Here is a 17,782-nt window from a genome sequence, read left to right on the forward strand (position 1 = left end):
CCACTCTCAAATCCTGACAAGTGACAACAACAATTTCTTCCTCACGTCCCTCTCAAACTAGGTAATCTCTCTCTCTCTCTAATAATTTCAACCACAAATTATGGCCTTTTTGCCAAATAGCATAATTTTAGGAAAATAAAATAAAATAAGAAGAAACGCATCTTGGCAAACTTATTTAGTTATGTAGAATTTTTTTGAACTTGAGTTTGTTGAACTCAAGTTCTAAGTGAAATTATGCTATTTGGAGAAATTCAATTATAGTTTAACTTTCTTTTTTCTTTAATTTGATGAGCTTTTATGTTTGAGCTTATTAATTGTAACACTACCTCATTTCTGATTTGTTTCCTATTTTTTGGGTGGTTTGTTAGAGCATTCATACTAGCTGTTCTATAAAAAATGTCATTTTGATATACCAAAAACCTACTTTATTATTTTACTGCATCATTTTACTACATTCCTTACATCACATGTTTTATTCTTCAATTCTATATATTAAAATAATATTTAGAGTCTGTTTTGATACCGCTTATGTGGGGCCTATGGGCCTGATAGCCTCGGCCCCATCATATAGCAGGCCCAAGGCCCATGCCGAGGAGCGCAAGCTATTTTTGAGGGAAAGGGGAGGAGAGCCTATTTTCCTAAATCCACGCCGAGGATACCTTGTCCTCGGCCTGACAAAGGTGATTTTGGAGAAAGGCTAACCCCAAAGTAAGCTGTCACTCTCGCATTTAATGCACTCAACTAACCCCCCTGGCCGCATTAATGGGGAGGTAACCCCTTGGCAGGATAACGTTGGTTAGAGTGAGCCACTTGAGTGCCGATAAGGCCTCTGATGGGATGGACAACCAGAAGAAAAGCGAATAGACGATCAACAGATGGAAGCAGGAGATAGGAAGATGAAAACTATAAAAGAAAAGCTAGTAAAGCCAAAAGGGGGGGGGACAGGCCTCATAGGGATTCTCATCCCTCCTTCTACAAAAGCAACTATTGGGATTACGACCTCACCCTCTCTCCTTCTAAGGTACCACTCCCCTTCTTCGCAGTACTTCAAATTTACATTATTGGGTATTCCATAGTCAACAATGAATTTGTTCATCATCTCCTCGGACTCGACCAACTTCTTAAACTTACCCATTCCCCAAAGACAACTAAAAACTCTAGAAATTAAGGAAGAATGAAATCAAGGAAATTTGGGGTCACTAGAAAAAGAAAACTTACAGAAGTATGACGATACTCTTCAGATAGGGTGCAAGATAAACCAAGTTCAAACTATATGCGTCAATAATGATAAGCGCGAAAATGATGAAACCAGGCAAGTCAAATAGGTATTTATGCTCTCCCTTAATTTCCCCAAATGAAACCGCTTGCTCATAAAGACAGAAGATCATGCTGCTGAAAATGGGAAATGTGGTGCCGCCAAAAATTTAATGTGGGCACCCATTAATTCTCGAAACGCTAAAAACGCGCATCGGGCAGTCAAGAAGCCGCCAGCATCAGCATAAACTAAAATGAAGCCATTCGTCCAATGGGTCTACATGTATCAAAACCCTCCTCCCCGTTCGAGGGAACGTGCAGCAGAGTTTTGAGGGGCTATTGTGGGGCCCGTAGGCCTGATAGCCTCGGCCCATCATGAAGCAGGCCCAAGGCCCATACCGAGGAGCACAGGTTATTCTTGAGGGGAAGAGGGAAGCCTACTTTCCTAAAGTCCATGCCGAGGATATCTTGTCCTCGGCCTGACAAGGGTGGTTTTGGGGGAGAAGTTAACCCCAGAGTAAGTTGTCACTATCGCATTGAATGCACTCAATTAACCCCCTGGCTGCATTAATGGGGAGGTAACCCTTTGGCAGGATAACGTTGGTTAGAGCGAGCCACTTGAGTACCGATAAGGCCTCTGATGGGACGGACAACCAGAAGAAAAGCGAATAGACAATCAACAGATGGAAGCAGGAGATAGGGAGATGAAAACTATAAAAGAAGAGCTAGTAAAGCCAAAAAGAGAGAGGGGAGGCAAAAAAAGAAAGGCCTCCTCGGCCATAGTCCGAGGAGGATTCCCCCATTTGTAAGAAAACACTTAGCCATTGTTTGAGATAAGTTTGGCCATGGTGATCAACGGCCAGCACCTAAGCCTTTCAGCCCACTCTCTATAAATGTATTGTTTGGGCTTGTTGGGCTGAAAACCGAACATTCAATTCAAATTGAGTCCTTACACTATATATTTTGAAAATTTAACCGTTGGATTGCATTATGCTCTTAATACATATGTCAAATTTTGTGCCATTTATGCTAATTGGATATTATATATGCCTATATTTTATGCATATTTTTTTTTAGGGAAAACATAATACATTTCATTAAGAAAAACTAGCAATGTCAGTTTGGACAATAGAAAGAAAGGGTAGTGGAATATTTTATGCATAATTTTAAACTATAAAAACTTGCAATTTAAACAATTTATTAATGATATAGCTATTGATCTTTAATTTTCTTAAAAATTTGCAAGCATGGAGGGTTATTATAAAGAAAATGTTATCTAATAGTAAATGTGTCAAAATTAACTTCTAATAAAAAAAAAATATGTAGTGGTCTTGGGTGATGCACAAGATGCACAAATTGTGAGGTCTAAGGTTTAAGTCCAAATATAGACTCAGTGGGATTACCTCCCTTAGCAGCTTAAGGTTTTCTAGTGTCCCTCGTGGGGTTAGGAAGTTATGACTCACCGTAGTTCCCTGCACCTTAGCAAAACTCTCGACCCAACAGATAAAATGCTACTATAGTTACATCTAAATAGAATTGTCAAGTTAGTCCGCCCTACTCTTTGTTTTTTTTAGCACAAAAAATAATTAAACTTAAAATTTCCCCTTTTATTAAAGTTGTCCATAAAATTTTCCCTTGTACTAAAAAAATAATAATAACGATAAAGCGCACACACGGACAAAATAAAACAAGGGAAAAGGGCAAAAGGGGAAAATAAAAAGATCTAGCCTGAGCGATATAAGAAGAAGACAAGGGAGGAGATCGATCGGCGTGAGAAGAAGAAAGAAGAAGAAGAAGAAGAGGGAGGAAAAACCGATCGGCTTGAGAGGTGCGTTTCAGGTTTTCAGCTCTTTATTTTGTTTTTGAAATTCATACACAAGTAAAGATTCGTTAGAGTCGCAGCAAAGAGATAGTGTTGTTATTTTTCGGATGTTTGGAAAATAATTCGCTTCATTATGTTTTGGGAGTCCTCTGGTTATGGATTTCAATTGCATTGTGAAATTGGTGGAGACTTCAAAAAGATACACTTTTTTAGCTTACTTTGTGTAATGGAGACAATTTGTGACCATCATGTTACTTCTATTATTATGTGCTCTGGATATCCTTCTTTATTTTTATTTTTATTTTTTATGTGGAATAGTTTTATTGGTTTTGAATTGTTGATTTTGTCATGTGCTTGAGTTCATAATAAGGCTATGGATTTTGGGTCATGACAGTTTTGTTGAGATTTTTTATGCTTATTTGATAGGAAAAAATACTTGGGGTTTTAGGGATTGATAGTTAAGAGTAGTAAGAGTTTGACTTAAGGTTGTAAGGAAGAAGGAAATTATAGTGTTTAGGATGTGAATAATCTGCACTCGTGAACAGTAGCACAAGAAAGGGAAGGGGAAAAAAAAAGAGTAATGAAGAAAAGAACATATTTTTGCCTCCTGAGGATAAACTGCTTAGCCCGTCAAGGGTGAAAAGCCGCTGGATTACCCAGTAATTGGTTCTGGTGGGTGGGGTCAGTTGCCGGAAGGAGTTTGATTAACAGTGAGGATTGTTGTACAATATGTTCTGCAACATGCAACTAATCTAAGTAAAGCTAATTTGAGTGAAGTTCTCCTACATCATCCAATTTTTTTTTATTTTATTTTATTTTATAGGTAACAGAACTTTAATTCAAGAAACTGAAAATTTTCACGATGGTGAACATTCTAAAGAAGAAACAAATACAACAAGTTCAAGAACTTAAGCTAACACTGAGTAAGAATTCCGAAATTGAAATACAACTCATAAAACCCCCAAATACATGTCCACTGGAACAAAGTACCAAAGAGAAGCGATTTTAAGAGGAAATGAAGAAAAGAACGTAAAAAGACATAAGGAATGTTTCTTGTACTAGTGATATTAGTAGTTAAGTAAAAAATTCTATTAAGGTAATGACTAATAAAGACTTAACTCAGACTCAATAAAAAAGAAAAAGCTAAGATACTTAGGATTTCCTAAAAATTTTAGACTCTATAAAATTACCTAAGATACCCTTAATTTCTGCAATCCCCTTCAAATGAAGGAATTTGGGCCTTGACACACCAAGCAGCTTGGATGGAGGAATTGGTTTGGTAAGCATTCTTCAGAAATTTGGAATTTTAGTGCTACCATGTTTGATGTGGAAGGAACGCAACTCTCAAACGTTTAAAGACACCAAGAGAGATCCCTAGATGAATTAAAATGCTTATTGATTCATTCCTTGTTTAGTTGGTCTCGGGTTTGGGGTTTCACATGCTGTACTTCTATTTTTTACTTTCATAATTCTCTTAAGAGTTTCGGTTTGATTCTACTTTGTGTTCCATCTTCATGAACATGTAATAATTTCTCTTTTTCAATAGAACTTCTTTATTTACTTATCAAAAATAAATAAAAACCCAAATTAGAAATTGTTTTAACCTAGGAGCTCTATAACTAGACTTTAAACCACAGGACTTTTACTTCAATTGGGCTTAATACGTGGATCCCATAAAATAAATCTTGAATAGACGCATTTGCATAATAACAAATTAATCTTCCTTCCATGGTTGCATCAATATGACTTACTAATAAATGCATTTTATTCACTCTCATAGATTTTCTGCTCTGAATTGTAGATTGTTATGTTAGGGAAGACTAATGGTGTAATATCCTAGCTCTGTGATTCATGAGACATAGGATACCCTCGACATGCATGCACATGTAAACTGCCATTATATGTCAATGACAGTGCAACATTGCCAGTTAACATTCATTTAGCTCATGTAAAGTTTTGGTATGATATAATGTTCTGTTATAAAAGTTCAGGTTTGATGGGATTGCCAATGATTTTACCTTTCTTTTGTGCATTTAGAGACACCTGGATTATTTGACATTAATGATCAAAATGTACATTTGAGCATAGGGAATCATCAATGTTGGCCTCCTTTTGCCAAACTTAGTGAAGTCTTTTTCTTTCCCAATTTTATACGGTTTATATTTGATTGGATGTGTGCCCTAGGCAGCATCCCTTTGATGTCTTTTGTAGATTTTATTGATTTCCTTTCTTTCTGATTTGTATTCTTTGAAAAGGGTCTGTTCATATCTATTTATGTGACATTCCGTTTTCCTTTTCTAATAAGATTTTTTACTAATAAAAAAAGGGTCGATTTCTTTCCCAATTACTCCTTGTAATAGTCACTACTCATTGTGAAGTTTCCTATGCATTTTGTGGGCTTGACGCTTGAGTCTCGAGTGCAGCTGTTAAATGTTCATTTTTCACTCTCTATATAATATGAGCTAGATACCTAATGAAAGAACTCATAGCTGACAACAACATTATGAAAAGCTTGCATTATATATTTCTAATACAACACAATCACTTGCTTTAATGTTTTCAGGTGCCTTTCTTAAAGATGGTGAGAGGGTTCTGGACAGGTTGCAGAAGCAGGAGGAAAATATGGTGCAGGAAGTAACACAAAGAGCCAAGGATCTCCGAGAAAAGGAGTTCAAGCTTCCATACCAGAAGCCTATGCCTTGCTTGGCTGAGAATAATGCTTGGTTGGAATGCTACAAGGAACATGCAAAAGACATCCTGAAATGTTCTCCTCTAGTTAAAACCTTCGAAGATTGTATTCGCCGAGCTAGGCAGAACGTGAGTTCAGCAATGAAGTAGACATTCTAGAAGAAATTTTTTCTGGTCACATACATGAGTGCAAGCTAATGTCCGGTTTAAGTGACACCTAGATTTTTGTGGTACAAATAATTACACACTCATCGGATTGCATTTTTTTTTTTAATATTAAATAGTCATTAACAATTTTGTTAAATCTATTACTCCTCATTTCTAAACTGTGTTATTGTTCATAAGCGTAAGGTGACATGTTCACTGGAGTTCGACCTTTATTTAGACCAAGATGATGTGAAAAATGTGTCATTAGAGGTCTATCTATTTTAACTTAAGCCATCCGTGATATGACTGTCATTAAATCTTTATCAGCAATTGTTTATTTCATTATATGCTATGATTCTCTAATCAGATATACCTTAATTCATTGAATCTAATAGAGAATTATTCGTTTGCCATTATCTTCAAGAAAAGATTCTTCTGAACTCAAATTTATCTTTTTTCTGTTTTATTATGGTCAGATTATTCTTGTGATTCAACATCTCATGTATTGAACTGCTATGCCTTCTTCTTCTTCCATATTTTTTGGAATCAGTGTGGGGATGGGTCTTAAAAGCACCACCCCGGGTGCTGCATTTTTTGGTTGCAAGTAAAAAAATTGTTGTTATAGAGGGATCTTGTGCTAGGAATTTAATTCCACTGGAATTTTGTCAAAATGTCAGCTAAAGTTTCTATATTCACTATCTTAGCGAAGTCTTTTTAATTTCTAATTAATTTCTGTCATTATTTGCTTCATGATGAGAAGAAGGCTGAAATATGGGCCAAGAAAGGAACAAATATTAGTTTAAGTCAAAGGTAATGGTAATCTGTAGCTTCACAATTTCTTGAAAGTATGGATTGCATCACCGAATGCATAATGCCATATGATACTAGATGGTATTACTAATATAGAAGTATTAACCTTGTTCATAATGTCAAACGTGACTATGTGAGGCTAGATGGATTTAGTGGTGTCCTCAGGAAGTGGGTTCTCATGAATTATTGTTTGTGCTTATGAACCCCAGCCATTAGTTAGAAAAATTAAAATGGAGATGGCTGTGAGTGATACTTTGAGTCAAGTATACTTTCAAGATCCTTTATTTATTTTTATTTTTATTTATAAAAAAGAGTATACTTTCTAGTTTCTTGTTTGAAATTACACTTATATCTCACCATGGTCTTCCTTCTTTCTTTTACTAAGCAAAAAATAAATAGAAAGTTGAAAAAGTAGAGCAAAAGTGATTGTCATGTACACAAGTTAAGCCAAGTATTAAAAGTTCAGGTTTCATTCATTCATTTTGTCTTTTTAGGTACAATTAGAATTTTATTCATTTTATTTTTTAAATTTAATAAACTCTTCCTAACAAGTAACAAGTGTTAAATAAAGTAATGGATCAACAAAATTGTCAAAGAAAAAAAAAAAAGAATCTCATGAAAATCTTTGTTTGGGAATTGTTTATTTCATATAAATTATTTGTATTATGTTTGACAAAAAGCTAAAACTTAGCTTGTTTTAAAAAGCTAAAAGTTAGATTAGTTTCAAGTCCACACTATACTCATTATTTCATTTGTATAGTGCATATTTGGTTCATCTTTTCAAACACAATTGCGTTTTTTAACTCCTATTATTATTGTTATTTTTTTTTTTTTTTTTTTTGTAAGCATTTTATTTTTATTTTTATACAAGATAGAAATTTTACTCTAACTTAACTTAAGTGTATATGTGTGTAAAACTCCTTCTTAGAGACTTAAATCCTAGCCCTTTTCCTCCACACCCGATAAACACTTATATTTGTGAAGTGACCACCGTATCAAAAGTGCGCGGTGGTTGTTTCGTAAACATTTGAAATGTTGCGTTTTGGGTATAATTTAATTTCCTAGTTCAAAATTTTGATAATTCAAAATTTCAGATACATTGTGTGGGTATTGGATTATTCCGAATGGCTAATTATTTAACTAATTTATTTATCTAAAAAAAAATTACTCCGAGTGGTTGATGACTTGATGTGAGAACATAAAGCCCACGCGCGGATCAGGTCATGTGAAATAGAATAGTAGACAATTTCCATGCCTCCAGCTAGTCCTCGGACAGGCTAACGAGGAGCACAAATTTATCGTTTTCCCATTTCCTCAGCTCCTTTCCTTCCTACAAATCTCTGATCTTAAAATTTGCCCAGATTTCAATAACTCCAACCTTTTCTCTCCACTCTCAAATCCTGACAAGTGACATCAACAATTTCTTCCTCACATCCCTCTCAAACTAGGTAATCTCTCTCTCTCTCTCTCTCTCTCTCTAATAATTTCAACCACAAATTATGGCCTTTTTGCCAAATAGCATAATTTTAGGAAAAAAAATAAAATAAGGAGAAACGCATCTTGGCAAACTTATTTAGTTATATAGAACTTTTTTGGAACTTGAGTTTGTTGAACTCAAGTTCTAAGTGAAATTATGCTATTTGGAGAAATTCAATTATAGTTTTAACTTTCTTCTTTCTTTAATTTGATGAGCTTTTATGTTTGAGCTTATTAATTGTAACACTACCTCATTTCTGATTTGTTTCCTATTTTTTGGGTGGTTTGTTAGAGCATTCACACTAGCTGTTCTATAAAAAATGTCATTTTGACACACCAAAAACCTACTTTATTATTTTACTACATCATTTTACTACATTCCCTACATCACATGTTTTCTTCTTCAATTCTATACATTAAAATAATATTTAGTGTCTGTTTGGATACCGTTTTTTTGCTGAAACTAAAAATTTATTACTGGAAATACTGTAGATAAAGATAAAAGTTAGTTGAAATAGTATAATGAGGCCCATGAATAGTGCCAAAAAGTGCAGTGGAGCTCATAAATAATAGCAAAAATAAGCTGAATAGTGAAATAATTTATAATTTTAATCCACATCCAAACACACACTTACAACACATTAAAATAATATATTAACTCCTCAACAACAACAACAACAACAACAGCACAACCACCACTACTGCAACAACAACAACAACAACAACAGCCACCATCGGCACAAACCCATTACCAAACTCATACCCACAATAAATCCACAGCCACCATCGGCACAAACCCATATGCCCTAACACCACAAACCCACAACCACCATCGACACAGACCCATAGCCACCAACCCCACAAACTCACAGCCACCACCATTGGAATCCTCTCACAAATAAAAAAATAAAATAAAAAAATAGAGAGTGGTCTGAAACCCCAACCCAACTAATCAATCAATGACCTAAAACCTTGACCCACAACCCACACGACGCCACTAAACACCAAACCAAAACGTCGAATCCATAACCCACACAACCACTACCGAATCTACCATCAAATCAAAAAAGAAAAAAAAGAAGAAGAAATCACTACGATAGAGATCAGCTTGGCTTGATGCTTTGGCTTGGGTTTCGTCAGAGAGAGAGGCAGAGACGGAGGCAGAGACGTCAAGCAGAGGGAGAGAGAGAGAGCAGAGAAATGGTTGGAGGATCAAATCAAGAATGAGAGACAGGGAAGAAAGACGGAAATGAGAAAGACAGAAAAAAAATAAGAAGAAAAGAAAGCGGGCCCCACCTGAATAAAAATAATAATATAAGTTTTACAATTTGTGAACAATGCGGTCTCAAATCTGAGATTGCACTGTTCATCAATGCCAAATATTATGATATTTAAAACACCTGATGAGAGTGGTTTTTTAGTGTTTGGTGTGTCAAATGCCAAATGCCAAATATTTGGCATTTGACACACTTGATGGAAATGCTCTTAGGCTATTGATGATTTATATATTTGGCTACAAATATAATAATGCTAACATGTTAGTGATAGTTTAACTAAAATATGTACGATCAAGTACTCACTACTCACAATGTGGATTTAAAAAAAAAAAAAAATTTGACAAAAAATTGTAGTAACGTAGAATTGAGAGTTGTAGTAAAGAGTCTTGTAACTCAACTGGTTAACACTTTCAAAGTTTTCAACGGAACTATATAGGGTTCAAATCCCCCCCACCCCCAAAAAAAGAATTGATAATTGTATTTATAGTGAGAATATATAGGGGAACTTATCAAGGAATTAAAAAATAAAAATAAAACAAAGAAAGAAGACTATGAGGAACCCAATTTGAGGGGTGGAACCTCTTGCTAGTTGCTAGCTAAGACGATATAGTATGGTAAGTTGGCAGGGCATTGAAATGTATGAGTACAAGACAATGTACCTATTGTGATGGGATTATTCAGCATTTGCAATACTTTATGGAGTTTCTTTTCTTTCCCTTGATCGTATTTCCATATTTATGTTATGGCTGCATGTTACAATTATAGAAGTGTGAGAGTTTCTTAAGCATTATAATTGAAATTCTCTTCTTCAAACATATGTTTCTGTGTTAGTCTTTGTGCTTTGTGAGCATTCTCGGGCAAAACAGAGAATCTTACTGAATTTCTTACTTTCAAAGACAATGGTTCGAGGAAGAGATGCATATTGGGAACATTGCGTGCTTGTTGATGCAACCAGACAGATGGTTAGGTGTAATTATTGTCTTCGGGAGTTCAGTGGGGGTGTATATATACAGGATGAAGTTTCACTTGGCTCAAATAAAGAACAGAGATATAGTCCCCTGTACTGAAACATAAGGTCAAGAAAATAGCTCTTCCATGGATAATTAGTGGACAGAATGGAAGCACCTGCCCATCTTTGTTATTGCTGTTTTTTTCTTCCACAACACTATTCCTTTCAGTGCTGCTAAATCCATGTATTATCAGGATATGGTAAATGCCATAGCAGAGTGTGGGTTGGCTACAATGCCCCTAGTTTGGAAACAAAGCAATGTAACTTATTTCTTATATTGTATCTAGACCAAAGCATGGTAAATTATTGTTACATAAAATTGTAGTAAATTGACACACATATCAAATATCAATACAACATAAGTACTTTTTTACCAAAAAAAAAAAGAAAAAAGAAAAGAAAAAAGAAGAGGTTTTCTTATTTTTCCTTGTACTTAAATAAGTGGTGACCAGGGACGGAACCTGGATTCATACATAGGGGCCAAAGCTTAAAACCAAAAAAAAGATTATGAAAATAAAAACCAATATCTATTTCATATTCAACAAAATACTACATACAAAATAAGTATTTCTTAAACATTTCATATTATAAAACACATTAACAAAGTATAATATACAAAATATGTGTTTCTTATTTTGTGCACAATTTTTGTTTAGTTCATATTTATTTTTTTATTTTGTTTTTTGTAGTTAAAGGTGCATGAATTTTATTTATTTATTTATTTATTTTCTTGTAGGTCAATATCTAAATATTTTAGAGGAGGAGAGACAAATATATATATATATATATATATTAAGGACAAATTTAATTTAATATAGTTTTTATATATACATATAATATATATATTATATATATAATATATATATTTATATATATATATATTATATAATTGGGGGAGGGGAGGGGGAGGGGGGGGGCAATGGCCCCCCTCTGCCCTAGTGTAGGTCCGCCCCAGGTGGTGACTCCACCCGTTTATGTTGGTTAGGCTCAATTTCAGAAAAATTGGCGGGCTAGGTTGCAATTACTCACAATATGTATATACTTTTACCCAATTTCCATGACGTGTCAAGATTTTAAAACCTTAATCCTTGACAGTAATAGATATGATAGTACAATTTTAATTTTTTATGAATCAATAACTATGAATTTTTCCTTGTTTATGAATCAATGATGTGGAGAATAATTTGAATAATTTTGTTATTGATAAAATATGTAGTTCTATTCTTGTCGAGGATACATGCATCCAAAGGCAAACACAAATTCTCTAAACTCTTTTACTCTAATATTTTCATATGCCCCCTTTAAGTGTGTGTGAAGGCTTTATTTATACCCAAGGGCCTTCTTTTCAGTAGAGGGCGGTCACAATAAGGATCAGAAGATACTTGTTCTATCAAATGTTTCCTCCCCCATTTTGATGATGAAAATGGACTTTTGGGATATGAAGTACTATTCATGCTGATCATTCAGTAATAAATACAGTTTGTGTTAGGTGGAAAAACTTAATAAATCCAGAGGTGATTCCTATTTAGTTTAGGAGTTACCTTCCCAAGTTTCTTGGACATCTTTCATGAGTTAAGATTTGCTACCTTCCCAAAACTCCTCAATTGACGTTGTCCGATGGGTTATATCTTATCGGTGTCAATAAGAGGACGTGGGGTTACTTCCTTGGTTGGGCCCTTGGTCCATTTACTTAGGTCTAGGACCTTTCTCCCAGTGGATGTGGATTTGACATGTTCTCTCGAATCACCTTCTCTCTCAATGGGCTCCTAGTCCATGGCTTGCGGAGTCTAACTAAAAACACCCCCTACAAATGACTATGGATTATAATATTCATAATGGACCACAATATTTGAGGGTTTTACAAAATATTAGAATGTCCACCCTTAAAAAAACATGATTTTAGAGTGTTTTTGGGTGGGGGAATTGTTGTTAATTTTTTGAATTTGGCCTTGGGCCTTGGGAGTTGAGAGTTGGTACTTGGAAGCAAGAAACTATGCTTAGGCATGACAATTGGCAATCATGCTCAGGCTAAGTTATGGGTACTTGGAAGCGAGAAATTATACTTAGGCATGACAATTGGCAATCATGCTCGGGCTGAGTTATGGGTAAATAGTTTAGTTTAACATATGTTTTCCAGTTTTCTCTTAAAAAAAAAAAGTGTTTACTAGTCAATTTAGTATTCATTTGGAAATAGTTTATTTAGCTTTTTGTTGATTTTTTTTGTTATTGAAAGTGTGTTAAAGTATATTTATACGGTTATACCTTGAAAAAAGTGAGAAAAATGATAAATTTTAAAAAACCGTACATAAAAGTTAAAAGTTAATGCCAAAAGCTAATGCCAAATATACTTGGTTTATATATAATCACATTCATGCATGTGATCTTCTTGGAATTTGACTGAAAATTATTAAATACTCCGGAAGTACTATAAATGCGTATTCTCTCTCTCACACGAATTGTGGGTCTTACTATGAATTTAATTAGTGGAACTTACAATTATGTAAGATGGGAAATATGCATTTATAGTACTCTAGGAGAATTCTATAATTACCTGAATTTAACGGGGTAACTTGAGTGGAAAAAAAAGGTAAAAAAAAATAAAAAATTTATAGTCTTGTTTTTTAGAAACAAAAAACATATACTATTATTATCTAAAAAATAGCATAAAAGATGACATGTCGGTCTAGAAGCCCATTTCATCACTGTGCCAAGGGCCCAATAAAGCTCACCTCCGTCTTTTTGAGTTATCCATCAAAACAAAACCCAACAAAGCTAAAACCCTGTTAGGCGAGGATTGAACTTCAGATCTTTTATTCAACTATCAAAGACATTACCAGTTAAGCTAACTAGAACCTATGTATAATGCTCCCAGTTAGGAAACAAAGTAATGTAATTTATTTCTTATATTGCATCTAGGACTAAAACATTGTAAATTATTGTTACATCAAATTGTAGTATATTGACACACATATCAAATATCAATACAACAGAAGTACTTTTTACCACAAAAAAAAGGGTTTTCTTATTTTTCCTTGTACTTAAATAAGTGGTGACTCTACACGAAACCCTCGATTTAGGGGCAAATACATTTTTACAGTGAACTTGATATTTTGAGCATCGCGATTCCACCCGTTTGTGTGGGTTAGGCTCAATTTGAGAAAAATTGGCGAGTCGGGTTGCAATTACTCACAATATGTACATACTTTTACCCAATTTCCATGACGTGTCAAGATTTTAAAACCTTAATCCTTGACAGTAATAGATATGATAAGTACAATTTTAATTTTTTATGAATCAATAACTATGAATTTTTTCCCCTATTTATGAATCAATGATTCGGAGCTCGAGCTCTTAGTATAACTAGTTGAATTCCCGCACGATGTACAGTGCAACTTATTATTAGTTTACTCCAATATTTCAATAAGTTTTACCAAGAATCTTGTAGTTTTCAATATAGACATTCATGATTTAAATCCCCCAACTATCGATGTATAAAAAAATTTCAATAAATTTCCTTGTAAAAATTGTAATATTTAATTATTTTATAGACAAAATAGAAAGACACTAAGATTGCATGATATAGTGGTTAATATTGATAAGCATGTTTCATGCCTACTAAAAAAATGTATATATCATTCAAAATTTATTTATTTATTTATTTATTTTAATTTTGCATTCTTGATTGTGTGTTACTAATTTTTCCCCATTTTTGTTGGAGCTTCAATTGTTGCATGATATAGTGTTCAATTGTTTCTCACATTAAAGAAAATATTGTTTCTCGTATAAATCTTAAAAAAATGATATTAAAATGTCATTATGCTATGGTAAAATAAATATATTTATTCTAACACACACACACACACACACATCACAAGTGACTAAAAAGAGTTAGGAAATTTAAATGATTAAGATTAATTTTAGTGAATTCACAAATATTTAATTTTTTATGACTTTTGTATTAATTGTTGTCAAAGCAACTAAACGTAAGTAAGAATGTCATATTCTAAAATTATTATTATTATTCCAACTAAAAATTATCTCTTATATAAAGTTTATAAAAATAATCATATCAATTCATTTAATATAAATAATTAATGCACAACTATAGATGTGGGGACATTTTTGCCTCAAGACCAAGCGTTGCACATTGTGATCTTTTTTGGCTTCAAGTTCCACATGGGAAGGAAAGTCTTCCTCTTCATGCCTTATAAGGGATGAGCAAGTGGATGAAGAGTACCACTAGTTGTTTATAAAAATAATCATATCAATTCATTTAATATAAATAATTAATGCACAACTATAGATGTGGGGACATTTTTGCCTGAAGACCAAGCGTTGCACATTGTAATCTTTTTTTACTTCAAGTCTCACATTGGAAGGAAAGCCTTCCTTTTCATGCCTTATAAGGGATGAGCAAATGGATGAAGAGTACCACTAGTTACCAAACTAGTGGTCCAACGTGGGACTTGAAGCCAAAAAAGATTACAATATGCAACGCTTGGTCTTGAGGCAAAAATGTCCCCACAATAGATAATTAATATATGCATTTATTCTAATGGTTAATTCAATGAACTAATACTTTGATATAAATACAAACTTTGTTAATTTAAAAGCCTAAATAAAGAAAACTTCATGGAATGCGTCCTTGATTACCAAACTAGTGGTACTCTTCATCCACTTGCTCATCCCCTATAAGGCATGAAGAGGAAGGCTTTCCTTCCAATGTGGGACTTGAAGTTAAAAAAGATTACAATGTGCAACTCTTGGTCTTAAGGCAAAAATGTCCCCATAATAGATAATTAATATATGCATTTATTCTAATGGTTAATTCAATGAACTAATACTTTAATATAAATACAAACTTTGTTAATTTAAAAGCCTAAATAAAGAAAATTTCATGGAATGCGTCCTTGATAGAACCTCATGATTTCCCGTATGAGGTGTCTATTTATATATATATATATATATATATATTGTTATTGATTGATTTGATCGTCACAACTAATTCATAATGAATGGAAAGTAAATAATCCACTAGGAGATCTGAATAGGAGAATAAATTGAATAATATGTGTAAGGACTCAGTTTGGATTGACCCTGAGTATGAATGGGTTTTCAGCCCAACAAGCCCAAACAATAAATTTATAGAGAGTGTGTTAAAGGTTTAGTTGCTGGCCGTCGTTCATCAAGCATGAACTCTCTTTTATAAAAGAAATGCTTAGAGTTTCTTTACAAATGGGGGGATGCTCCTTGGCCAGTGGCCGAGGAGACCCTTTTTTTCCCTCTTTTCCCCCCCCCCCTCTTCTTTACTTTACTTGCTTTTCTTATATAGTCTTCATCTTCCTATCTCCTTCTTCCATCTGTTGATCATTCATTTGCCTCTCTTCTGGCCGTCCGTCCCATCAGAGGCCTTATCAGTACTCAAGTGGTTCACTCTGACCAACGTTGAACTGCTAAGAGGTTATCTCCCCATTAATGCGGCCAGGAGGGTTAGGTGAATGCATTAAATGCGAGGATGACAGCTTACTTTGAGGTTGGTCTTTCCCAAAAATCATCCTTGTTAGGCCAAGGATGAGGAGGTCCTCGGCGTGAATTGGGAAAAGAGGCTTTCCCCAATCTAGCCTTGAATAGTCAGTGTTCCTCAGCATAGGCCTTGGGCCTGCTACACGATGGGCCGAAGCTATCAGGCCCACGGGCCCCACAATATGGGTTTGTTATTAATAAAATATGCAGCTCTATTCTTGCCGAGGATACATGCATCCAAAGGTAAACACAAATTCTCTAAATTCTTTTACTCTAATATTTTCACATGCCTCCTTTTAGTGTGTGTGAAAGCTCTATTTATACCCAATGGCCTTCTTCTCAATAGAGGGTGGTCATCAGAGATGGAGCTAGGACTTTGAGTTAAGGGGGGCGACTTTGACCTCGAGTTCGACGGCTTCTTAGCCGCGGAGTTTTTTTTTTTTGGAGTTTTTGATGTGTGCATTTGCTAGGTAAAGACAAAATTATTTTGTTTAAAATTTTTTAAAGGGCTAGTTGTTTGTTTGAGTAAAATTGGTTAATTAGACTTAATTTTTTTTAGCTTTGCTATTGGTGATTTTTGTTGTTGCACAAATGTTTTTGGGCTAGTATATGTTGTTTTAGATTTTAGATCTATAAATTTTTTTAATGGCCTTAAAAATGAGGAAAGTGCTAGAGGTATATTGCTGATATAGTGAGTGATTATTAGTAAGTAAAAAAGTGATGTAAGTGATAAGCTTAGATGCGAACTAATAAGAATTTGTACCTCAACAGTTTATAAAAATATTGTAGTTAAGTTTGTAACTATATCGTTACTCTAAAAAGAATCAATGATATTGTTTAGGGGGTCAAATGTAATTTTATAAAACAAAATTGCTAAAATTAATGCATATATATATATATACACACTAATATATGCCTCTGTCCCTAGTAGTCATGACAAGGGTTAGAAGATACTTATCCTATTAAGGGTCTATTTGGATAGAACTTATTTTACTGAAACTGAAAACTGAAAACACTATAGTAAAATAATTTTTTAATGTGTAGTACCATGAGACCCATTTTTAATGAAAAAGTAAATGAGAATAGTCAAAAGTTGCGGCTACTATTCATGAACAGTAGTCGTAACAATGTTATTTGCTCTTGAAATACATGCCAAAAAGAAGAAGAGTAAAATGCGCAAACGCACAACGTGGACGCAAAAACGTGTATCCAAATAGATACTAAATGTCTCCTCCCCCATTTTGACAATGAAAATGAACTTTTGACATGTAAAGTACTATTCATGTTGCTCATTCAGTAATAAATGTTGTTTGTGTCAGGTAGAAACACCTAATTAATGCGAAGATGATTGTTATTTGGTTTACGAGTTACCTTCCCAAGTTCCTTGGACATCTTTCATGAGTTTGGGTCTGCTACCTTCCAGAACTCCCCAGTTGACGTTGTTTGAGAGCATCCACATTAGTTGGTGGATACTCTTCTATAATACAAAAACTTCTTCATTTTACACATTTTGGCCAAAAAACCTCCCACGTCAGCTCATGTAAACCTGTGTAAAATCTTCTAAAAATTTTCATGAGCTACGGTAACCGTGCATATATACATGGTTATTGTAGCTTGTGTATATATTATTTTAATAATTTATAATTTCGCTCCTTTTTTTCTCTCTCTTCTTCATTTGCACAACCAACGCCCTCGGCTTCTTCCTCTGATACACACACTCCCACAGACAAAATCAAAAATCAACCACAAAAATAAAAAATCAACCACAAAATCAAC

The 17,782-nt window shown here is 34.1% G+C and overlaps 1 protein-coding gene across 1 annotated transcript; it reads left to right on the top strand.

The window, feature by feature from the left end:
- Positions 1-1,299: 1,299 nt before the first annotated feature.
- Positions 1,300-6,256, top strand: LOC136063551 (uncharacterized). Its single transcript, XM_065764098.1, has 2 exons — positions 1,300-1,312; positions 5,640-6,256. Exons 1-2 carry the CDS (start codon positions 1,300-1,302, stop codon positions 5,912-5,914), a joined length of 288 nt encoding a protein of 95 aa, XP_065620170.1. The 3' UTR covers positions 5,915-6,256.
- Positions 6,257-17,782: the final 11,526 nt, after the last annotated feature.

This window comes from Quercus suber, unplaced genomic scaffold (genome assembly GCF_002906115.3).
Source record: "Quercus suber isolate HL8 unplaced genomic scaffold, Cork oak 2.0 scaffold_541, whole genome shotgun sequence".
NCBI classification, from domain to species: domain Eukaryota; kingdom Viridiplantae; phylum Streptophyta; class Magnoliopsida; order Fagales; family Fagaceae; genus Quercus; species Quercus suber.